The following is a 25,892-nucleotide window of genomic DNA, read 5'->3' as shown; positions in this document are numbered from 1 at the left end:
CGGACACACCGTGCGGAGCGCCGGCTTCCTCTGCGGGCCTCCCCGGGCCTCCTCCGTCACAGGTGCCAGCCGTACTGATACCAGAGTTCGAGAACTCTCCCTCTGTGCTCCCCCTGGCCTCAAGCGCGCTCTTCTGGATGGTGGCGTCTGTGTTCGGGAGACCACGTGCTGGGTCCCCCGCAGTTGCTGAGGCGCCAACGGCCGGCTCACCCCCGGACCGAGGCGGAGTGGGCGCGGTGCCCGGCTGCATGACCATGTCTCCCTGCGGGACGAGGTCTCCAGCGCCTGGAGGCTCCTGGTCTGTGGCCAGCGTGGCAGATTCTGTTCCAGTTTCTCCGGCTCTGATTCCACAGCAGGGGGCGCCTCCTGTGCCCTCTGCTCCGGGCACGCTCTGCGCGAAGCTGCTGGGCCCAGACGCGGTTCCGCAGGCCACGGTGCGTGCTGCCTCCGCCTCCTCCCCTCTTCTCTCCACGCCTGTGGTTTTCCTCCTACAGGAACAGTCTGGGTGCTCTTCCTTAGCCACGCTCGACAACTCGCAGGCACTGGGAATCTCCCCAGCAATGCCCCCTCGGCAGCATGGACAGCTCGCAGGGTCCTCAGGAAGAGGGTGCTGGGGGCTGGCCCTGGGGGCCGACGCGCAGCAGAGGAACTGGCCGTCTGTGTCTTGGGCAGCGGGCACACCTGCAGGGTCCTGTGCTGTGACCATGAAGGGCAGAGGACTGTCCATCTGCTGAAGGTTTGTTTTCTAGGAGGAAATGAAAAATACTTTTAAAAACGGTCCCTGGGAAGAGGGCCCTGACACCTAGATGCCAAACTCCTGCCAGAGAGAACTCATTGCCTTTCCAGCCCTCCTACGATCCCAAGATATGCTCACCTATATAGATACAAACACATTTTTCCTTGTGCCTGATACCACTTTCCTCTTTGATACCTGCCTATCCACTGAAATGATAAAAACGGTCAAGAATACACAAGATGGCTATTTCCTAAATAATGAACTCATTCTGGAAAGGTTGATGGGAGAGGGGCACCTGGGTGGCTCAGTCCATTAGGCATCTGACTCTTGATTTTGACTCAGGTCATGATCTCACGGTTTGTGAGAGCCCCATGTCCACGTTCAGCGTGGAGCCCTAAAATTCTCTCTCCACCTCTGCCCTTCCCCCGGGCACTCGCGTTCTCTCACTCTCAAAATAAACAAACTTTAAAAGAAATTTTTAAAAAGTAGATGGGAGATGTTCTTTTACTTTTTGACAAAAGCAGTTCCTCTGTTGTCTAGTACCGAATATCAAATAAGAAAATATCAAACTAATAATACTCAATTCTTTAAAAAAATTTTTTAATGTTTATTTTTGAGAGAGAGAGAGAGAGAGAGAGAGAGAGAATGAGAACACATGGGAAAGGGGTAAAGAGAAGGGGACACAGGACCTGAGGCAGGCTCTGCACAGACAGCCCAATGCGGGGCTCAAACTCACAAATCATGAGATCAAGGCCTGAGCTCAAGTCGGATGCTCAACTGACTGAACCACCCAGGTTCCCCATGATACCGAATTCTTAATTATTCGTAGGCAGTACTGTGGCTTGGTGATACTGTAGGTCATCTCAACACTACTTTTTGCAACTGTGCAGTATTTAAAAAAAAACATACACAGATATAACCAGCTATATGGGAAAGGTTAAAGAAAATTACGGTGGTTCAAGCTGACTGCAGGTGCCAAGCTGTTACATAAGCGTGAACTATGAAGACCACAGTGAAAGCTGAAATACAGACTTACAATACACAATGTTGGGAAAAATAAAGCCTAGAGGTAATTTAAGGTTGTTAAGCATGCACAATTCACATGTACATGTCAAAAAGGCTTAGGAAAAATGGGGAAAAACACAGCTCATCTTTGGGGTAGATTTGCCTTTTGTATCAAGGTTTCAGGAATTCTTACAATACTATTTGTTCAACACAGAAACTATTTTTGAGACATCTGGCTTCGCTCTTCCCCACTGTCTGACCCACTGCAATGGTCTCACACAGATATACTGTGCACTGCTCTCTAGCTCATTTCCTCCCTCAGTAAACCAGCAGGTTGAGCACTTAACAGTTCTCCTACATCATACTAGTCCTGTCTACTAACCAGGTCTATTATAAGAGCTTCCTGTGCTCACTAATGTCTAATAACAGAGTACCCACCCACACACACACAAAAAAGTGGATTTTCACTAAAAGCTTTTGCGCTAAGCTCCTTAGAGTGCTCAAATGTAGCTTGCTTCCATTGCTGCTCAGAGTGTAAACGTCTCCTAAAAATTATGAAAGCAGGTCATTACATTTAATAAAGGGTGAAGGTTGCAGAAATAAGTGATGTTTTGTGAACAACTTTAGAAGCTCCTAACACACGCATCCTCTCCGAGACTTCACTTCTCATAGTTTCCTACCAAGCATTCCCACATGGTGCAGTAACTTTGGCACCTGCAAGCTGGGATTTTCAAATGGACCGTCATTACCTAGTAAGAAGAGCTCTAAAGGAAAATCGGACTTGGCAATCTGTTCAGAGCAAAACAAAACGATACCTGTCCTGGGCGTCCATGAATCAGAAAGGGAAAGACAGACCCATCCCACAACGCTGCTGTGGGGTGTCCTGGCCTGCTGGCCTCAAAAATAATGCCTGCTCCTGAAGCAGTCTCCTGTACTGAGCTGACCCTAGCTGGCCTTAAATGAAATTACTGTCAAGCTTTTTCCAAATCAAATCAGCTCTGAAATAAACTGGGTGGAAAAATTATGTAAACTCGGCCTTTCAGATGTTACAGCCAAGAGCCATGTACCCATGTGACGTTTATATTCTGCATAACAGATGCTACCAGGGAGTCTGTAATGTTTTTACGTCTGGCAACAACTTTATCTTGAAGGCTTGAGTGGATTATACAATCCTTATTTTTCTAGTCATCATTTTACCGCCCAACTATCAATTTAAATACAGTAACATTATCATCGCTCACTGAACTAGCTGTGAAGAGACTCAATTTCTGAGTATAGCAACCATCTCAGGAACTGTTTTGCTCACTTAGTTTTATAAAGCTAAAATGACAAATTTCCCCGGATGCCAGGAAAACGGAGTTCTAATTGTTGCAGATTTCTGCATCTGCAGTGTTTACATTTATCTTTCACTATTTCAAAAACCTGGCAAAAAAGAAAAAAAGAAAAGAACTTCCCGTGGCCCCTGCCGCTGCTCCCTATCTGTAAGTGGTAGCATCCAAGGCCGCTGAAACTGCCCTAAGGGGTTTCACAATCTGCGAGGAGAGCATTTTTAGGCTCTAATTATAGGAAAGTTCACTGGGGGAAAGAGTGAGGGCACAAAAGCCTGAAAACTGGACATTTTCTTCCTTACCATTAGCTGCTGTTGGATGTTCCTAAGTTTAAAAATGTGTCCAGTGCAAGGGTCTCCAGGAAATGAGGGTTCATGGCGGGCTTCGGACTCAGAGGTTAACGTATAGACGTCCAGCTCTCGATGGTGCCTCACAGAACAGTCTCCGTAAGGTATCTCGTAGGATAAACGGCTCCAGGAGTCTGGTTCTCCGGCGTTCTCCCTGGAAGCAGGCACCCACTGGTTAACACACATGCAGAGTTCTGCTCCCGGTGGCCCAGCCCCAGCGCTCGCTCATACCGACTGCTGTGGGTGGGTGTGTGCAGCAGAAATCCGGTGTGGGTGCTGCCCCAGGGCTTCAGGCACAGACCTAACTAACCATTCCATCCTCTTCAGAAGGGGTCACAAACGGATTAAATGTGAGCTGCAGGATTCCTCCCTAAGGATGTTCTTTTGATCAAGATAAAGAGAGGTCTGGGAGCTTAAAATAGTTAATATCATGCTAACAACCAACTTAATGAGGAAATGTGAGGAGGATGGCCTTAGCCTGGTTCTCACTAGAAGCAAGGCTTATTAGGCATTTCTCTTCAATTGGGCTGCACCACACGCGAACGGTGATTATACTGGGAAGGGAAGAAGTAATCAGTATAACCCATGAAAGGGCACGCCACCTTTTGCTGACGACTCTCGAAGTCAACTGCAGAGACGACAACTGGATGTCATATATGCTACACTTGTCAACACGGTTAGGAAAGCACTTGGTTCTGAGGACTTCAAGTTAAAACTGTTTACATTTGGAAAACAAACAACCTTGCTCGATGCGTATATCGTTATAAATGAAAATAAAGCCGACAAAGGCACAGGTGTGTAAAAAAGCCTTTCTGGGCTAGGCCTCAAAACATAAAATCTCTTTATGGGAACCAGGAGACTGGTAAAGCATCCCAGAGATTCTGGAAGACGGAGAAGGTTATGTTTGAGATCATTCTGTTTTAAAATGGAAGAATGAAGAATGAAGAAATAAGAATGAAGCACGAAGAAATAACAGGTGTGCCACCCACCGACAAATGAGAGGGACACACGACTCCCTCTCTGCAGTGTGCTATTTACTAAATCACACCCGTCATTAACAACTCACCATATAATAACTGGAATTTGAAACTAACAATATGTTTTATAAGAAAGCCTAGAAGCGAAGACCTGGGAGCTGGCTGAATAACAGCAAAGACAGCTCCAAAAGAAAACTACTGTCATGTCCATCCTCAAGAGCAACACCCCAGCAGCTGCTTCAAGTGACCTTGGCATACACTGTGCTGAGCCCTTTATGCACTCACCATGCTGCTCCACTGTGAGTCAAGTGACCTCAAAAAGTAAAGTACAGTTGCCTCTTGGGCCACTCGGGTTTGAACTGCGCGGGGCCATTTACACCCAGATTTTTCTCCCCATAAATGCAGTACGGTACTATCAGTGTATTTTCTCTTCCTTACGACTTTCTCGCTAACATCTTCTTTTCTCTGGTTACTTTACTAAGAGAAATACAGCGCACAGAAAAATGCAGTGCATGATACATGTAACATACAAGGTTTATATTAACTGGCTGTTCTGTTGTTGGTAAGGCTTCCGATCAACAGCAGCTATTACATTTTGGGGAGTCGATACTTATATTCGGATTTTTGACTGTGCAAAGGGCTGGTGCCCCTCATGTCTGCACTGTTCAAGGGTCAATTCCACTTATAAGAGAGTCACTTAAAGGTTCAACTGAATTTCTCAACTAAGTAGCCAACCAGCTATACCAAATGAGGGGGGGCGACTTCTCTGTAAGCTGAGTTCTGCAGCTAAATTTGGGTTGCTGTTGTCGCTAACCCTGGTTAATTGCCTGACAGGCCTTTGGTAGCCCAGCTGACTACTCCGATGACCTCAGCCAGCCATATCCAATGATAACAATTTTTAAAAAAGACCTCTGAAAACAAAACTTGATTTACAGACCACCATTCCAGTGTGAACCAAGTACAATACGCCAAGAGAGGACCATCTGAAGCAGGGGCAATCAAAACTGCCACGCTCCATTCCCCACAAAACGGAATTCTCTACCAGCTGGCCACTATTAATTCTCAAACTGCTTCCTTTCTGCTGTGGAAACCTTGAGAAAGCCCCGTCTGTAACCACAAACTGTTTACCTTCCACCATTCTCATGCTCTCCTTGCAGAGGAATGTGCTTCTGTTGCCACAATCACCCCCAAGTGCTAACCCTTCCATCTCCCGATCCACTGTCCCTGTGAATCTGTGTTGCTTCCTAGTCTGTCTGGATACCAAAGCCCAGTCAATGCAATCATTCTCCCACGGACTTCTGGGAACATCTGGTGCTGCTGACGCCCCTCCAAACCCGTTTTGCCTGCAGGTCTGGGTAAAGCCCACCGTTCAGCAAGTACCCGTGTGCCGGGCAGCATTCCAGGTGCTGGTGAAACAAACCAAAATCCTTACGCTGCTGGAACTCCTATACTTAGCAAGAGAGACCATAGCAGTCAGATTAAGTAAAACTACTGGCATTTTGGAAGACAGCAAGTGCTATGGGGAAAAATAAAGCAGTGTGGTGGGATAGGAAGACCTCACTGAGGCAGCAATACATTTTGTGCTCTATGTTCAGCATCATATAAAACTTTTACTGCACCCCCTAAGAAAATGACGAAACTCTAGGCATAAGAATGTTTACTGCAACTTTAGGTGTAAAAGTATTAAAGACTGGATACCACATGGTCAGTAATTAGAGGGCTGTTTGGTAAACTGAAGAGCAGATCTCTGGACTATTACATAGCCCTTACAAATAACTGAAATAACAGTTCAGTAACACTGAAATGTACAACATTCAGTGAAATAAGCAAAACAAAAAGCAGAAAAATGTTGGTAAGTCTAGGCAGTAAAATGCACAAATAAAAATAGTCTCACAGTGGCTGGGTTTTAGGTTTTCCTCCCCAAGATTTTAATCAATGTTTTTAACAAATTTTTTTCAAGTCCCCCATTGAGCCAGGACTCGTTGCTGCTCTGTAATGCTTTTACTCACATGCGTGAGTGAAACTTTCTAGAATTTCCTCAAAGCCCCAACCTTAACCTTGTCTACTTCATTCTCGGGTGACCTTTCTGCCCTTCTTAGTGAGAAGCTTGAGGCCACCTAAAGGGAGCTGAAACAATCTTCATCCACTGACAGACAGCTCTGCCCACCCCGTCCAGCGTCAAGGACACCCCTACTGAACAGTGCGTTTGCTCTGTTCCCCCTGCCCTCCCTTCAGCACCTGACTGGGTAGCGCTCACCCGGCTGCCGGCAGTTTTCCACCCACTTTGGGACTAGCTCCTATTTGCCCATGGTTTTCTCTGGCTCTCTCTCCTCCTCCTCACACGGTGGATGTGAGCACAGCACACGGCAACTTCCTACACTCTCCCACTTTCTTTTCCTCCTTTCCCCACAGCCCCACTTCACCCCCCAAACCTCTCTCCAGCTGCAAAGTTCATGTTCCTGCCCCACACTTCCTGCTACTTCAACGTCTTCAGTATGTGCAGTGGGCACTCTCTGATTTCAAAACTCAATTTCGGGGCGCCTGGGTGGCTCAGTCGGTTAAGTGTCCGACTTCGGCTCAGGCCATGATCTCACAGTTTGTGGGTTCGAGCCCCGCATCAGGCTCTGTGCTGACAGCTCAGAGCCTGGAGCCTGCTTCAGATTCTGTGTCTCCCTCCCTCTCTGACCCTCCCCTGCTCATGCTGTCTCTCTCTCTCTCTGTCTCTGTCTCTCAGAAATAAATAAAACTTAAAAGAAATCCAAAACTCAATTTTATGCCCCCCCTTCCCCGAGGCGGCGGCAGCCCCCGACTGATTTCCATGAATGAACCAGGGTCATTCCTGGTAACACCACCTCCCTTCTGACTTCCTGGCTGGTCCCGTCTTGCTGTTTGAGGCCTTACTTCAGATCCTACGGGCCCTGAATCACCTGGACCCTTGCAGACACTCCTGTCACAGGCCGGCTGCCTTGGACCTGCCACTGCTCCCCAAATCTACCCAATAGGATCATCTTAAAGCAATAGTGACGCTTCTCCTGCCCCAAAGCTTTGGGGTGCTTCCTGCTACTCCTTTTGTGCTTGGAGAGAAGCACGCGTGGAGTGCGCCCCCATCGCCTAGGCTTTCCCTTCTCCTCTTAGCACTCTGCGGGGCGCCCCATGTACACTGTGTGGACGCAGAGCAGAGAGCCACACAACTCCATGACCAAGGCTGCTCAGCTATGAACGCCAGACCGACAAGGGTCTCTTTCCGCTCTGCGACGCGGGCTCCCTGGCATGACAGCTGCAATGCTTTGGCCTGGCCGTCGGCGCGTCCACACTCAGGCACTGGCTTAGTAACGCACAAAACGCGGCCTCACGTTCTCGGGCTATGTTACAGAAAACCCACACTCCTCCAAACAGCAGGATCACAGAGCTGACAGCCACGCACAGAGAAGACTGATGAGGATGTCACAAACAGACCCTGCGGCACCAAAGGGGGGTATTTAGCTCACCACCTGCCCCCTCCCTAAAAACACCGAACACAGCTGGCCCTCTTCTCCTCCTAACTGCTCTAAGTCACATCCGTGTTCGATGTCTACATTACCACGCATCGAGACGTGCCAGTCACAGCTGCTCCAGGTAATGGCCTAAGAGGACTCTCCCTTTCAGGCACCATTTATTATTTCCTCTTGAATTAAGTTACTCTCTTTTTTCTAATTACTCCCAGCTAGCACCTTGTTTTTATGGTCTTGCTTCACAATGGGATTCTCAAAGATCATTCAAAGAAACATTTACTGAACACCTATGAAGTGGCAGGCACCATGTTAGATGCCACGGCTACCAGGATAAATACAGCATCTTTTCTCCAGGACACATGTAAACACACAGGCTAAGGTCAATTGTGAGGCATGGCCAGGTAGCCGCAGTCTGGCTCACTGGCTGTATGGTCACTTCCACTGAAGTGAAAAAGCACTTCAGGAGTTTTACACTTGCAAGTGTGGCATCTCATGCACTAAACATAACATATTTCATCAAAATTACAACGCTACTTTTCTTTACTGTTTTATTTATTTCTGAGAAAGAGAGAGACAGCGTGAGCAGGGGAGGGTCAGAGAGAGAGGGAGACACAGAATCTGAAGCAGGCCCCAGGCTCTGAGCTGTCAGTACAGAGTCCAACGTGGGGCTCGAACCCATGAACCGTGAGATCATGACCTGAGCTAAAGTTGGACACTTAACCAACTGAACCACCCAGGCGCCCCTACAATGTTATTTCTTACAAGAGTATCATTACTTTCTGTACCACCAAGAACTATGACACGACCTTGTAGCAGTGTTGATGGGAAGTATCTGACCTCACAGTCAGAAAAAATGTACACCTTAAAGGAGATTATTAACAGGGGCACCTGGGTGGCTCACTTGGTTAACTGTCTGACATGATCTCAGAGCCCGTGAGTTCGAGCCCCACATCAGGCTCTGTGCTGACAGCTCAGAGCCTAGAACCTGTTTCAGATTCTGTGTCTCCCTCTCTCTGCTCCTCCCCTGCTGGCACTCTATCTCAAAAATAAATAAATGTTAAAAGTTTAAAAAAAAAAAAAGAGAGAGAGATTAACACAGGGTACAAATACAGCCAAATGCCCCTTTGCATATGGCAGTGGTAGCAGAAAAGGCCACGTGACCGGTACAAACCTCATCAGCTTCCCAGCGTGCTCTGATGAAATGTTAACAGCCACCCGTCGCCCGTGTCCCTGAAGCACACGGGAGGCAGGTGCGGGTGAGGACAGCAGCCCCAGGGCTGTGGCCTGAGCTGCAAGGCGCCACAGTGGGCTGTGGCTGTGGCTTGGTAAACTTCAACAAAAATAGCTAACACACAGCATTCAAACTTTTAAGTAGCTAAAAATCTTCAAATAAAACCATCTGCAGAAAAACTACCTCTTGGTGATAGGCCAGTCCAGGGAAGGGAAGGCAAAGCCGTGCTCTCTCTCCATCCACCTCCCCTCCTCCCTGCTCCTCCCCAGCTAGAACATGGGGTGTAGCTAAACGTTCGCTCATTCCCAAAGTACAGAATTTCTTTATGTAGAACTACCACACTTCCCATTTTACAGCCCTCTTTCTTGTTTAGTCTCCTCCGGACTTGGAGAACAGCTGCCCAGCCTTCTCTTGATTAGAAGCCCTCTCTGGGTCTACAGTTAGTAATTATACTGTCCCTCAGCTTCGCAGTTCTGTCACAGAGGGGACTATGCCTGAGTATCTCAAGTTTACCTTAGAAAAGTAACAGAAAGATTTTATTGCAACCAAAAATCAAGTCTGGCAAGACAGGAAAGCACACTCACAAGTTCACTTGTAATTCTGGCTGTTTCTACTGGGGAATTACCAGGCACCACAGCCTCAGTTAACATGTTTCTTTTGTTGTTGTTGTCGTTACCAAATGAGCGATGTACAGGTGAGGACGTGTAAACACTGTGGGCAGCGGTCTCTCCCCAGGTCCTTTCTTCTCCCAGGGAGGACACCACTCCTCTGAAGAAAAGGGTACTGTTACTACTCATGGTGGCAATTACGCAGTACGGAGACACTTCATTCCTACTCCACCAGACCGTACTGATGTCTCGAAGAATTTCTTAGGTTGTCACATTCAGCCAGACCCCAGAACAGACTTCAAGATAGAGGGGTCAACACCACGGTCACTTAGAAACTTTCAATCATCCTCTCGTGAGGCAATGTATACTGTTTCCAGCCATTCCTGGGCACCCTGCATTTCACCCTAAGTTTCCAGTACCACCCCCAGGGCAGTCTCCCACTGGGCGCCGAAAGCCCTGGGCCACTGCACCTCGATGCTCTCTTAATCATCTGTAACCCGACTGAAGACAAGGACCACACCCCTACGGGTTGGCGGAGCCGCACTACCCTGCTCAATCTCCTGACACACTGCAGGTACGCAGACAGACATGGGGATTTCACTCCAGGGCAGGACAGTATGAATATTCCTGTTTTGCTCAAGATGCTGACCAATGGTTTGAGATCACAGAGAACTCGCCCTCTGTCAAGGGCGAGACAACCTAAAGAACTCCGGTAAAGCCCATGTGGTGGCAGGAATGGCTTAGAAGGTGAACTTGGCAAGGAGCTAGACCCAGTGCATGTCCAAGGTCAGGGGGAGACCACTGCTAAGAGGATACTCCTGGGCAGCTGGTGAAAAGGGAATATAAATCTTGTACGAGAGCATACTATTAACGTTCTGTTACTGTTAAGTGCACTGTGTTAAGAATATGCTGAAATACTTAGGCATAATGGGACCTGTCTGCAACCCACTCTCAAGAGTTCGGTAAGACTGTATATATACAAATACACCCACCGATAGAGCAAATATGACAAATGTGCATTTAGGTCAAGAGCAGACAGGAGTTCATGGTTTTGTTCTTGCCATCTTTCCTATGGGTTCAAGAGTTTTCAAAATAAGAGGTTCATTTAAAACATTTATCTAAAAACAAGGCAGAGGCAGCAATTCTTTCTTCTTTGATCACTAGTTGGTCAAGGCAGGGAGGAAATGAGTATTATTGGGGTCAATACTGAGAAACGGGCAGGTGCGCTTAGGTGCGCTGTTTAATCCTCGTACGAGTCCTTCAGGGAAGTGATGCTGCTCCTCGTTTCCCTGGAGGTGACATCACAGGGTGATAGGACAGGGCGCTGAGGTCTCACTAGAATCCCCTTTCTATCAGGGTCTCGTCTAAGGCACGTTATTCAGCTTCTGTGAACCGAAGCTTTTGCATCTGTTTACCAAAAAGTGACAATAACACCAGCTTTCTTACCGAGGTGGTCTAAGGATTAGAGACACACTATTTCATTAGCTTCTATTTCCTTCCACAAGTGAGGGGTACACACCCTAGTCATTTCCTTTTACAGCTGCGTCTGTTCATGGTTTAACAATGTACCAAACACCGAGCGATGCGTTTTATTTACATCGCCTCATTTATTCCTCCAAGTATGCGGTAAAGGACGCTGTCGCCCCAATATGCAGATGAGGAAACCGAAGGTGTGAGAAATTCAACAAGCTGCCTCGCAGCCAGTAGGTCAGGGCCACAAGCAGGGCCCATGTTCTCAACCACCACACAAACCACCTCTGCTGCCTATTTTGCACTGGAAAATGCAGACCCGTGACACACACGAAGTATTTCTAACATACACTCTTTGGGGGATTATATTTTGGAGTGCACCCACACATTATGGGTATGAGGTTACAGTTCCTGGCCCATGGCTTCCACACTCATTTCTCTCTCTTCACTCAGAGAGGCTACTGGGCTCTAACGCAACGGCTCCGTGACTTCTGGAATACCCTACTCCTCCTACAGCTGAAGTTCTGCATTTTCTAGTCTCACGTTACTACACTGCTAAGAGCTTAAAAAAATAACTTTTAATATCTTGCCATATTAATTACACTTGCAGTAGCATCTAATATACCAACATTCACAAGTAAAAATTAAAGTCAAGTCAGTTTTCTTTTAATTAAAATTTTTTTTAATGTTTATTCAGAGAGAGAAAGGGTGTGAGCAGGGGAGGGGCAGAGAGAGAGGGAGACAGAGAATCGGAAGCAGGCTCCAGGCTCTGAGCTGTCAGCACAGAGTGCAACATGAGGCTCAAACCCATGAACCATGAGATCATGACCTGAGCCAGAGTCAGATGCTTAACCAACCAAGCCACCCCGCCGCCCCTAAAGTTAAGTCAAACTTATACTAGACTGACATCTAAATATTTACTGATGTGATCAATCGACTTGGTTGCTGATACCTCTTATTTAACCACATTTAAGGCACCAACCTGATTCAAATAACTCTCAGGAATTAATTTTCAGATGTAATGTTAAGTCTAATTTTCCCATTAAAGAAAAGTACTTAATCTCAACTGCATTTTAGAATTACCTGGAGGAGCTCTGTTAAAATCCTGATGTCTAGATCACACTTCACACCAATTAAACAGAAATCTCTAGAAGTGGCCCTCAGGCATCTGTACTTTTTAAAGCTGTCCAGGAGATTCTAAGGTGTAATCAGAATCCTCATAGGAGCCTAATGTGCAGCCAAAGCTGTAGAAACCACATTCAAGTAACCTACAGATGCAAGTTCAATTTAAAATGAGTAAAGGCTGGTAAGACTGCGATGAATACTGAAGCAGTATTGTAGCCTCTGACTTATACAATTTTTTGTCATTTATCTTATAGAAATAATTTAACAGAGGAATCAACATGTAAAAATGAGGCTCTCTACCACATTCGTTGCTTACCTTCTGATTTTTTAAATGTTAAAACTAACATTCAACACCAGGTAAATGGGTTAAACGCTCAAGATAAACAAAGAATTTTAGAGGGCCCCGAAAATAATTATAGAGATCCCAGAAACAGGTAAGAGTACGGTAAAGTACAAATACCAGAACACAAAACAGAAAATCCGCTGTAACTGTTTAAATAAACAATGCAATGTGGGAGGTAATAACTGATAATGAAATAAATATGTCATATTGGTGGTGGCATTATGAATAGTTATTATGTCTAACTTAATTGTTAAAAAAATAAATGCTAATTCTCCCTCATTACTGTTCTTGCTTCTGGCCTAAGTCAGAGGACAGAGACAGCACAGTGCAAGTGTCCCCGAGAGCAAAGGCAAGGAACACAGAGAAATAAGCCTGAGTCTGCACTCTGACAACGGAATATTAAATTCACCCTCAGACCAACAGCAGGCACTTGAAATGGGTCCTCAGCTAAGAAACAACCCAGACTGACCAATCCCAACTCAACTCAGCAATGCACTTTCTCTTTTTCCTACCTTCCCTCCCCAGATGACTAAAGGTCACCTAAGTGATAACACAGAGATTGCTATTTAAGTACTACTAGTGGGGCCCCCGGGTGGCTCAGTCGGTTGAGCGTCTAACTTCGCCTCAGAGCACAATCTCATGGTTCCTGAGTTCGAGTCCTGCATCGGGCTCCCTGCTGACAGCACAGAGCCCACTTTGGTTCCTCTGTCTCCCTCTCTCTCAAAAATAAGTAAATGCTAGAAAAAAAAATTTTTTTAATAAATTTTTTTTATTAAATAAATTTTAAAAAGCTAGGCTGATCTCTAACAGAACACGATTCTTTGCCTATTCTGGGGCAGTTACTGGCTTCATAACTGCTTACTGTCCCCTGCATACAAAGTGTACTTAGGGAGAAGAGACACACAGGCATGTGAGGACTTTCTCGAAAGGGAGACCACTATCACTGCGACTAAAATCAAATTCCAGGCTGGGGAAAGAGAAATGCTTACAAAATAATCTGAAACTTGGAAAGAATAATAGAAACGAATAAAGTAATTTGAAACTGACGAAAGAAAACAGACCAGGAAGAAAAGTCCAGTATCCGACCACTCGGAGAGAGAGAATCCGTCTTTAAAATGCTCAGTTTCTTTAGCTTTCTCATGAAGCAAACACACAGAACAAAAATCAAACAGCAACCCCAAATGTTTACCCATTTAAATAACCTAATCACGACAGAGGGCAAGGAATGCGCTCCATTTCTTCCAGTCTTCTTTCTGAAAAGCATTTGAAACTCAATGTAACAAAGATTAGGACCCAAACATGAATCTGTGACTCCAGTATAATGGTGACCATTAAACCAGTTAATTTACAAGCTTCCAATGGCAAAGCTGCCATAATTCTATAGACAAAGTGAGTTGTTCTACTTATATAAATGGGTAACTTGAATCACAATAAAGTCATCATTGCATAAACTAGTTTCTTCCAGTTCAGGAAAAAGAAAAAAACATTCTTACTCATTAGTCTGGGCAGGACTCTTCAGACATGATGTTCCCTTGACGTTATAGAAAGTTATTTTCATTAAAATTTAAGAACCAATACCCAGTAAGTCCAATAAACTCCCAATGAGCTTGTGTATTTTTATGTAATGCACTGCCCTGACTCAGCATTTTTCAGAATTCATTGCTGAAATGGATTAATCTCATTTGGAAGCAGTTAGGCAAATAATATGTGTAAAAATAAACAGACAAGGGTTTCTTTCACAGACTAGATGTGACTTTTGTCAGGTCTCTGTTCCCTAATGTGCTGCCTGTGCAGATCGATCTGCTCTCTCTCCCTGCACACAGCACCGTGCAGTAAGTCATGAGACAATTGGAGGACAGCTCCTCAAACTAAGAATGACCAGATTAAAAAAAAAAAAAAATTTTTCCAACTCGTTACAGAAGCAAAAATTCTGAAAATGAATCACTAGAAAAGTAAAATTTACGAAATGCAAAATTTGAAGCCCAGAGTTCTTATTAGATTTGACAGATACAAAACGACTCTGTCAAATTACCATAAAAGTTCCTAAACACACTCTCTCTACTCCACACTTAAACTCATCACAGACTGGTGACAAACAAGGGCCCATCAGCCTTGAGCCAGTTGGCCTCACCCTGAAGGGCACCGGGTTACGGCAGATAGCCCTCCAGACCACGTTTTCTATTCCAAACATCTATACACCCCGGCGAGTCAGACAAGCCGGAGACAGAAGAGTCATGGCACAGATGGGGACAGAGAACGCAGAACTGCTACAGATGCACTGGGCCGGTATCCTTTCCTCCTATGGTATACTTCACATAGGCCTGGACAAAGCAGAACACTAAATGCGTAATATTCAAGAGTATTTTAAAAGTTCAGTCTCAACTGGTGTTTTATTATTATTATTATTATTATAAAATTAAAAGCATCCGGGGGCACCTGGGTGGCTCAGTCAGTTCAGCATCCGACTTCGGCTCAGGTCAAGATCTTGCAGTTCATGGGCTTCAGCCCCGCGTCAGGCTCTGCGCTGTCAGCTCAGAGCCTGGAGCGTGCTTCCAGTTCTGTGTCTCCCTCTCTCTCTGCCCCTCCTCCACTTGCACTCGCTCTTACCATTTGTGGGGGGTGGGGGGGGGGAGCATGACTCTTTTTTAAATGTTTATTCATTTCTGAGACAGAGCGAGCGAGCAGAGGAGGGGCCGAGAGAGAGGAGACACAGGACAGCAGATGTGAACCCTACGAAGGAGCCAGCATATGCAGTTACCGGCACAGCATGTAACAGGCAGAGGGGACAGCCAAGCACACGGATCCCAAGGCGGCAACCAGCTGGCCTGTGCAGAGACACCAACAGGAAGGAGGCGAACATTAGGAAATGAGGCCTCAAGAGTTGTACACGGTTGCGATCTCAGGGGGCTCTGCGGACCATGGCACCAACTGGGGTTTTACTCTCAGATGAGAAAACGTGAGAAGGAAGAAAGCAAAGATGAAAACACAAAAGAAGGAAGCTAAAAACATTAACGATTACTTTGGTACTGGATGAATATCATTTACCTGTAATCCCTGCAACAACTCTGAGGCAGGGATCAGTGTATCTCCGCCCGGCCTATGAGAACACAGGCTTCAGGGGTAATGTGTTCAAGTACACAGCCAGTCAGTCAAAAGGCCAGAATGTGCACCCAGACCTAATTCCACAACTCCTGCACCTCCTTCCACTGTGCACAGGGATACTGACCTTCTAACAGTATCAAACTATGACCACGTTCAAACTCTACAAACTGTAAGCCTGTTATCATATTTATCAGAAGCTCATCAAGGCACATTAGATTTTCTGTTACAAATTTTATAGGATCCATAGCAAGCTATCAACTGCAGAACACTATAAATTAAGAAGCCATTCCTCAGAGATGGGATGAGAGCATCGAAACTGAGTAGCCATGGCTGGCCCCAAAACTCCAGGTTTCTGCACGTGCAACAAAAAAATTCAACAGGCACAGACAGCATTTCAGCTAATTGCAGCATTCCCGCTGCTACACACCGATGACCACAGCCAGCCAGCCTCTGCCCCCTCACCCAGTCCAGCACGATGCGGCCCAAGCGACAGGTCGGGGTTGATGCTGGCACACATGTAAAATCCTGTCGAACCGAGTGCAGGCAAAAACCATTTTGCCGGTACTAACAACGCTAGTCGTTCAGGGGGAAGTTCAAAGGCGCGTCTTCTTGAGATCAGCGCGAGCCAGATCAAACGTCAGAGAATCCACACTGAAGACCAACGAGGCGGCAGTGTGGAAGCGGATACTCACTGACGGCTGCCCGAGCACCACGAATATCGCAGGCCCATCCTATCTGGGCCCCGGCCCCACACTGCAGCTCTCGGAGCAGAGCAGAGCAGCCCTCCGACTGCGCGTTCTGCTGAGTCTACTTCTGACAGGAACTGCGGCATCCAGTTCCTTGTTTCACAGCTACTGCAATACCTTCCATGAAGCCACCTCACCCTAACGGTGCAAGCCCCACGGAGTCCTCCAAAATTGCCCCCAGCTGCGCTAACATGGCGCAGGAGGGGTGAAATGTCAGAAAGGGAGAGGGGAGGGCGGGGTCACGATGCACCTCCAAATGGGACAGGAGGCGACTAAGGTGCTGGTAAGGAGCTCACTGCTAGACTAGTTATGCGTCCATGTGCACGACACACAGCTTTTTTCTCCTTCCTCTTTCTTTTTTTGTTTCTGTTTTTTTTTTTTTAATTTTTTGCAATGTATTGCCACCCAGCCCTAAACTCATATGGGAATGATGCAGAGGAAAGTGGGCACATTATCTGGGCAATGATTGTGTATCAACAATTTGTTATCACTTCTGTGCTGATAACTAAAAATAACACTTTTCTAAGGTAATGGTTAGAACATGCTGGAAACAGACTTGCTTTGATTCTTTGCTCTGACACTACCACCTGTATGATCTTGGGTCAGTTACGGAAATTTCTTTGCAGCTCACTCTCTTTGTCTGCAAAAGTGGGAATGCTGGGTTTGCTGAGATCAAATACAAACATGACTGTCAAGTGTTAGCATAGTATCTGGCTCTCCAAAGTGCTCAATAAATGGTGAGCATACGGGATACCACAGGGCTGGTGTATTTCTAAGGAACAAAAAAGAAGGCAGTTGAGGTAGATATTAAAAAATAAATAAAAGGCACAGAACCCTTCTTGTGGATGGTCAGACAGCTAAAACTATACCTACATCACCCTACCAATACTTCCTCCCAAAATTCCAAGAGGAAAATGGCACTCTTCAACCCGGTGGTATCAAGGAAGTGTTACCATTGTGGGTGACACGGACCAGGAAAAAAGAGGTCAGACTGGGTGGTGCTGCAGACTGGATGGTCCTATTTATATAAAGCTGAGTGGTCCTCTTACTTCCAGCCAGTCTTTTCCTAGCTCTCCCAACAGAGGGACACCCTGAGTTTCTATGAACTTCACAAGCACGTTTCATTTTATCCTCAGAGTCCTAGGAGGTACATGTTATCGTTTCCCACTGTATAGATGAGGAAACTGAGGCTCCTCGGTGATAAACAATGGGGATGCACCCACATTCGGCTCTGTCATCATGAAAGCTAATTGGATGCTCTACGATCACGTGACCGCAGAGGTCACCATGATACTAGCAAAGCCAACAGCACCAACACAAGGAATACGGTTAAAATAAGGAGCACTTGCATAAGCATTTTCTGCATGGTTTAAAGTGCGAGTCTCCTTATATGCTTTTAAAGCATAAATTCTGTTGGCCACTCAAAGCAGAAATGTACACTTGTTAGGAGTAAAATGCTACAATTAGTAAGTGTGAAAGCATGTGATGCTGTATGCAAAAATAAGAGTTTTCAAACAGTTAAATTAATAGAGAAATTAAGTAGACAGTTAATAGGAGTATTAAGAATGGGCACTGGCTAGGTACCTTCAGGAAGAACATTTTATCTTTTGGGAGACAACAAATGTTCATAAAAATTTAAATGATAGTGGTGCCTGGGTGGCTCAGTTGGCTGAGCATCCAACTCTTGATGTCAGCTCATGTCATGATCTAGGCGCACAGGATCGAGCCCCATGTCCGGCTCTGTGCTGGGTGTGGAGCCTGTTTACGATTCTCTCTCCACTCCAAACCCCAGCCCCTCTCCTCTGCTTGCGTGCTCTCTCTCCCTCTCTAAAAAAACATTTAAAATGTTTTAAATGATAGAATTATAGGTATCAGGTTATATGAAATTTTGATTAACATTTTGTTAATGATCTTTTATCACATTAAATAAACATTAAGTAGTATAACTTGAAAACTGCATATATTTTATTCCCTTTAGGCCACATTTATTTTAAGGAAAAATTTGATTTGTAAATTATTCACATCTTAATAGAAAAGAACTAAAAGCAGAACAACACTCCAAATGCCACCTTCAGATTTTACAAGGACAGCCAAATTCGTGTATTTACAACTAAGATGTGTCGTCCTGAATCCAGACAGCAATGTGTGCAGAAATGTGCTGCAAAAGAATGAGGTACACAAATACATTTTGTTTTCACTAATCAAATGTCAAACAACGGACTTTTTAAATTGTTTAATGTTTATTTATTTGACAGAGACAGAGTGTGAACAGGGGAGGGACAGAGAAAGAGAAGGAGACACAGAATTCCAAGCAGGCTCTAGGCTCTCAGCTGTCAGCACAGAGTCTGACCCAGGGCTCAAACCCACAAACTGCGAGATTATGACCTGAGATGAAGTAGGACGCTTAACTGACTGAGCCACCCAGGCGCCCCATAAATAACAGACTTTAAATAAGAATACTTCAGGGGCACCTGGGTGGCTTAGTCGGTTAAGCGTCCGACTTTCGCTTAGGTCATGATCTCGCGGTTCGTGGGTTCGAGCCCCGCGTCGGGCTCTGTGCTGACTGCCGGCTCAGAGCCTGGAGCCTGTTTCAGTCTGTGACTCCCTCTCTCTCTGACCCTCCCCTGCTCACGCTGTCTCTCTCTCTCTCTCCTAGAAATAAATTTTAAAAAAACATTAAAAAAAAAGAATACTTCAGTGCAACTCCTTCTAGTTCTAAGCGTCTAGGGATACTACACATTTGAATAAAACTTTGTCAAAATGATTGTCTAACAATGCTAACCAATTTCAGCAGCTGAAGCACTTTTCAGATTCACAAAACCAAGAATCCTAAGTATAGAATTCCTTCTAGAAAACCTGTTCCTGGAAAACTTCCCTGAATTACAATTTTCTATAGCCCAACTTGTTAGATATATTACTGATGCACTGATGGAAAGTGAGTAATTTTGTTTTTTAACATTTATTTTCGAGAGAGAGAGAGAGAGCGAGAGAGAGAAAGTGCGCGCCAGCAGGGGAGGGGCAGAGAGAGAGAGAGAGGGAGATACAGAATCCGAAGCAGATTCCAGGCTGTGAGCTGTCAGCACAGAGCCCAAGGCAGGGCTCGAACTCACTAGCCGTGAGATCATAACCTGAGCCCAAGTTGGATGCTTAACGGACTGAGCCCCCAAGGTGCTCTGAAAGTGAGTATCTGATGAACCAAGAGCAATCTAGCATCTGCTAATGCTGAGAAATCATTGTTCTTCCACTTGTATAACAGAACTATTCAATCTTGGAAAATGTACAGTATAAGTTGTATTTTATACTGTATCATGCTTAACTCTTGTTTCACACAACTTCATTCATTGGCATAGATATTCAGCTTTGGCCAAACATTGATTTTGGCCAAAAGGTTTATTCGACACATTTAGTGTTTTTCCTTAGAAAAGTCATTCTTTCTCTAAGCATGCCCTTAAGGAAACTCCAAAACTGACCAAGTAAAAATAACTTGTAATGGTTACAAAAGGTTTATGTTTTCTAGAGGGTGGAGGGTGCCGACTGAGCTTTCCTGGTCTCACATATGCCCATCAGGTCCCACACACTAGGCTCGTGTTTTCTTCTACCTGGGTCCATAAAGTCAGAAACGTTTTCGGGGTGCCTGGGTGGCTCAGTCGGTTAAGCATCCGACTTCGGCTCAGGTCATGATCTCGTGGTTTGTGGGTTTGAGCCTCGCGTCGGGCTCTGTGCTGACAGCTCAGAGCCTGGAGCCTGCTTCGAACTCTGTGTCTCCCTCTCTGACCCTCCCCTGCTCACACTGGCTCTCTCAGAAATAAATAAAACATTAAAAAAAAAAGTTTTCAAAATCACGTGCTACTACCACAGAGAATTTGCCAGCAGAGGTGAAGTGGTATGACTACTTCACAGCTCTTTGAAGAGAGGCTCTTAGGCCTGAGGTCACATGGCATCAAGAACAAACACCACCTGGGACCACCTGCACACGTACTGCAAGAAGCACGGGAAGAAACCCCAGGACATAAGGCACGGCTTTGTTATTCCAACCAACTTGCAACACCAATCCATCTCCTTATGAAGTCCAAGGCAGTGTAAAAGTTCAAGTGCAGTTACAAACTGGTTGCAATTACTGGTCCATTACTTAGCAGCTGTGGCGATTACTTTCTGAAGTGAGGAGGCTATGCCCACCCCCAAAGGGCTGGAGACAGAATAAAATATACAGACATTTATGCAAAGTGCCTAGTACAAATGCAATATATGGCAGCTGGGGCTACTGTTAGATAAATACATACATTATTCTCAGAAAGTCCATTCTGCCTGGGTGATTCAGCCAGTTAAGCATCCGATTCCTGATTTCGGCTCAGGTCATGATCTTGAAGTTCCTGAGTTCAAGCCCCACACCGGAGCCTGCTTGGGATTCTCTCTCCTCTGCCCCTCCCCCACTCGGGCACGTGTACTCTCTAAATAAACAAACTTAAAAAAAAAGTACATTTTCCAGCATGTTGCTGCACAGGGCAACAATCCTGAGATTACTATTTGAATGGCTTAAAAAAAAAGCTAGGAAATGTCAAAATTCTTAAAGTGGTCCAATTGCAATTTACCAACAGAAAAAAGTCACTGAACACCAGATCAGTGAATCATTGTAATCAAATTAAGTTGGTTAAAAGATTGACGATATTATGAAACATGCTTCCGCCTAAAATTCTATCAAAGTGTAAACACACCCCAAGGACAGGCTTGCGACTAAGAGCCACTGACTGACTAGATGGCCTTGGGTGAGCTAGCTGGCCTCTCTGCGTCTGTTTTCCCACTTGCAGAAGAACACCAGCTGCATGAACTTACACCTCAGACCTCAGCGGAAAGGTTCTAATCAAGGACTGCTGAGGCACCAACAGAGCAGGTATTCATTAACGCATGCGCCCTCCCCCTCTTCCCAGATGCCTCTCAGTTCTATGGCCTTTTTCACCAGGACACAGAGGCCCAGATCACACAGTGAGAAAGGAGGATGGGTGGGTGGATGGACAAATGTAAGGCTGGACAGACGGATGGGACCTGAGCCAGAGAAATGTAAAGTTAAAAAAAACAAAAAACTCCTCCTCTCTACTATTTTGGAGGGAAGTTTGTAGGCTTGTTTCGTTCCTTCCCCTCTGAAGCAAAAGCGAAGACTCCAAACTGTTTTCATACCAGCCGGGCTACAGAGGACCCTCTTGCCAAGCACTTAAAGAGGGCCCTAAAGGCCATTGCTGTGTGAACAGAACATTTTGCTCAACAGCACTCAGTTCCATTGTGCAATACCTACGCTTGAGTACTTACCCTACCAGCTGACCCTGGACCCAGGCTTCAAGTGTAACCATGCCAAGAGAAGGCCATGAGCAGCCACAGACACAAACTCTCTGCGGGGGGCCGATGGAGCCCTGCAATGATAAACCACGACCTAGTGCCCAGCATTGGCCGGGCTGGGTCTACGCTGTGCCCACACACCAGTGTCATCTCTACCTGGACAGCTCCTTGGATTTTGAGCTTGGTTCTGTCACTCTGTAGCTGTGTGACTTTGGGCAACTCACTTTACCTCTCGGGCCTCGGTTTCCTCAGTTATAAAATCGGAAACACCTAACCTACCCACTCATTAGGTACCATGAGAACCAGCGTAGAAAGACAGCTGGGGTGTCAACAAGACTTAAAACCATGAGGGTAACACAAGTGGAGAGGAGAGGTCAGGACTGAATAGAAAGCTTATAACCCTCCTCCCATTAAGTGTTAATCATCCCGTGTCCCTGCGGCCTCTTCCTGAGCTTCTTTCCTCCTGCCAAAATTTTGTAGAGAAGATTATGGGCCTTGAATTCCACAGATGTGTGTGACAGGAGTGCTACCATTTTCTATACAGCCTTGGGCTAGTTGCTGTCTTTCTCTGAGCCTTCCTATTTCGACTGTACCACACAAATAAGGCCTGTTAAGGCCTATTTCAGAAAGGTTCTCATAAGGTGGAAGTGAAATATTAGCTGTAATGTACCAACCATGTTCTCTAGTGCACTGCAGACATTCAATAAGTAAAGAGATGTGTTACAGAACACGGCTTAAAGACAAACACTTTGAAACTCATTCTCAGGGCAAATGAAGTATTTCAACACTTTTCATGCCAATGCTCCAGAGCTGAAATCCTCTATGGGAATAATCTTCCTGGAAGGGTGGCAGCAATGGAAATAACCCCTCACCCCTCTGGGGCTCCCTGTTCTATCACCCAGAGGCATCACACCACAGCATGGAGCAGAGGACCAAACTACTTCTTTTGTTTTTAGACAACTGTTATCTATTACACTAGGGAATAACTTCAAACCCTTATCAAGTAGGGAGAACCAAATGCTGCCTGGAATTACCTTCCAGATCTTGGCAAAAATTTTTTAATGTATGAAAAAATACATTTCCATTTTCCAGAAGTAATGGAAAGTCCAGGGAAGGGCAGTAATATTGTTATCAGTCACTGTGTTAGCGCTCTACATGTATTCCTTTGTTTCTTCCTCAAAGCAACGTGCACGGGAGACAGGGCTTCAGGAGGGTAAGTGGATTGCCCAAGACGGTCCAGCTTCCCAGGGACAGACCTGGGTTCAAGGCTAGCCTGCCTCCATACAAATTCTGCCAATCTCTCTGCCAACTTCACAGGGAACTACAATAAATACCACAAAAAGATAACTCTAGGTAGACCAACCAACTGGAATCTGAGTTTCATTGATCAGTGGGTCATCATTTCACGGATTAGGTGACTGTGTAAGAACCTTTTACACAGACAACCCCAGAGTCTAACCCAGCATCTGCACAAACCTGGTACCATAGACCAAAAGGTATTACCTGAGGGATGAGAGGCTCAGAATGGGTAGGTGACTGACCACTTTTTTCCAAGTCACCCAGGCTACTAAGTGGGGAAGCTTCGTTTTTAACTAAGCTCGTCATCCCTCAGCGATTCCAGTAAACCATACGGTCTTCTCTTGAAGCTAAAGTATTCAGAGACCCCACATTTGCTCCAAGTAGTAACCATAATCTGTATGACAAACACACCCTGAGGTGAGGAATCACCTCACACCACGTATGCCAGGTACTTTAGTTATACTTCCAGGAAGTAGAAATTATTATCCTTGTTTCTTTTTAAGCTAATGTAGAAACTAAGGCTCAGAGAGGAGAGTTACTTACTCAGAGAAGAAAACATGGCTACGAACAGCAGAGCCAAAATGCAAACCCTGGCCGGACTGCACAGTCTGCACACTTAGCCATGACCTGGAACCGCCTCCGCCTTCACCCTGCCCCTCCCCCACGACCCATCCAGGCCCCCAGGCTGCTTCTGTGTGGTGTGTGATGTGTGTCCCATAGCACCTGGCTCTCTCACTCTCTTTCTGGAGGACTCCAGTGCAACACCCAGCTGACACCGTCACCTCCCAGCTTTAGCTAAATGAAGAGTCTCACGGCTTGTGTTCTTGCCCTCTTCTATGCATCATCGTGAATCGGGACCTCGGTGGGGTGCTCAGCTAACTTCTCCCCAAAATGGGGGACACAGCTCTGCGTCAACCTAACCACAACGGCAGGCCCAGGCATTCTGGGTACTCTTCCAAAGGTAAGGTTTCTTCTCAGGCAAGACTGGTAACATTTTGTTTAAAACGTATCTTCAAATCCCAAATAAAACCATATTCATAATACCAGATCAAAATGTAAGCGAAAATAAAAGAGCAGAGAGTCCACAAAATCTCTCCCTTCCCTGTCACTGAACTTGGTGAAAGTGAACAATAACGGATTATAGAAAAGGGACGCTGTCAAAAAAGTCCTTAAGAGTCATCACTATCTGCTGGGAGTCCGTATTAGTTTCGAGAGTTCTCTACAGACACGGGTCTTATTTAGATAACCTCTCCACTTCAAGCACAACAGAATCGATTTTCACACAGAGGTGAATCCGTTTATCAAAATGGATTATCAAAACAAGCCTCGGACACATAAACACAAAAAGAACTTGGACCCAAATTGGCACCATGTCCTCCTACCCACCCACCCCCCAAAATACCAGGGTAAGCAGCAAGAAATGAAAACAAAAAATTTATATAAAAAGCTAAATAAACTTGAATCTTCAGTTAAGACTGGCACGCAAATAGTTATTCTGGAAGTGTAAAGTGTATGTAACCCTCCCTCAATTTCATATTATTTAAAAAAGTTTTTTTAAATGCTTATTTTTGAGACAGAGAGAGAGCACATGAGAATGGGGGGCAGGGGCAGAGAGATAGGGGACAGAGGATCTGAAGTGGGCTCTGTGCTGATGGCAGCAAGCCCAACGTGGGGCTCAAACTCAAACTGAAATCATGACCTGAGCTGAGGTCAAATGCTAAACTGACTGAACGATCCAGGCACTCCTCAATTTCATATTAACTGAAAAGAGAGGATAAAAAGAATAGGCCTATATGGAAATTTTTAATTTAAAAAGGGGAGGGGCTGGGGCGCCTGNATCTCTGTTACACAGTGACAGCACTGAGCCTGCTTGGGATTTTCTCTCTCCTTTTCTCCCACTTGCCTACATGTGCACGTGCTCTCTCTCTCTCTCAAAATAAATAAACTTTAGAAAAAAGGGGGGAGGGTAGGAACATCTAAGTCTAAAGATTTTAGTGAAGTTATTATCATACAGTGGAACAGTTCGTAGCTTTTCACAAACCTGAGTTTCACAAAACAAACTCCTCACTCAGAAACACATGTGTACAAACTTTTGCCTGTAACTTCAAAGGCTGCAGACCCCACGAAGCCTATCCTTGAGCCCCTGTTCAGAACCCTAGGAGTGGGGGGGCTCTGGATGGCTTCTCAGGAGATTCGGCTTCTAGTGCTGGCCTGGCCACCTTGTCACCCTGATCCAGTCACTGCCTCTCCAGATCTCAGGGTCCCCCTCATCCATGAATGATGATCCTTCCTGACTCTATGACTGAAATTCTAGCAAAGTCTACTAACGTCAAGTAAGATCAAACAATTTAGTAAAAATCACCTCCTTGCCATTTTTTAATTGCTAACTTTAATCTCCTCCTGCGGTCCTCTATTTGAAGAGTTCCCCAGCTGGCTCTCCCTTCAAAAGGAGATAAGTAAAGCAAGTCAAAAAATCTTTTCCCAGAACACACACTCCCGTTTCCTTAAAGCCCTGATGCAACAGGTCTTGTGATGGCCTCGCCCAGCCCAGCGCACAATAAAGCTGCTGCAATCGCTTTATTTCCCCATCGGGACGGCCGTCCCCGACCAGCTCTGCTTCCCCGCAAGCCCCTGGAGCGACACGACCACGTTTGGAGGAACCACGTTCCGGCTCCACGACAGTAATACAGAGTTCATTGTTTCGGCTTCTGGAGCCGGGCTCCTCTTCCGAAGGCCGTGAGGCAAACAGCAGAGGC

At 45.7% G+C, this 25,892-nt stretch overlaps 1 protein-coding gene across 1 annotated transcript in view; it reads right to left on the bottom strand.

Moving 5' to 3' along the window:
• Positions 1-25,892, bottom strand: part of AKAP13 (A-kinase anchoring protein 13) — a 236,886-nt gene that overhangs the window by 148,935 nt on the left and 62,059 nt on the right. The window contains exons 7-8 of the mRNA XM_077774252.1: positions 3,372-3,570; positions 10-745 (exon numbers count right to left, since the gene is read on the bottom strand). Of these exons, the coding sequence (XP_077630378.1) occupies positions 10-745; positions 3,372-3,570 (935 nt within the window). The remainder of the gene's footprint in view (positions 1-9; positions 746-3,371; positions 3,571-25,892) is intronic.

This window comes from Crocuta crocuta, unplaced genomic scaffold (assembly GCF_008692635.1).
Source record: "Crocuta crocuta isolate KB4526 unplaced genomic scaffold, BGI_CrCroc_1.0 scaffold7, whole genome shotgun sequence".
Taxonomy (NCBI): Eukaryota; Metazoa; Chordata; class Mammalia; order Carnivora; family Hyaenidae; genus Crocuta; species Crocuta crocuta.
The sequence above is the reverse complement of the archived record's forward strand: the minus strand, read 5'-3'. Positions and strand labels throughout refer to the sequence as shown.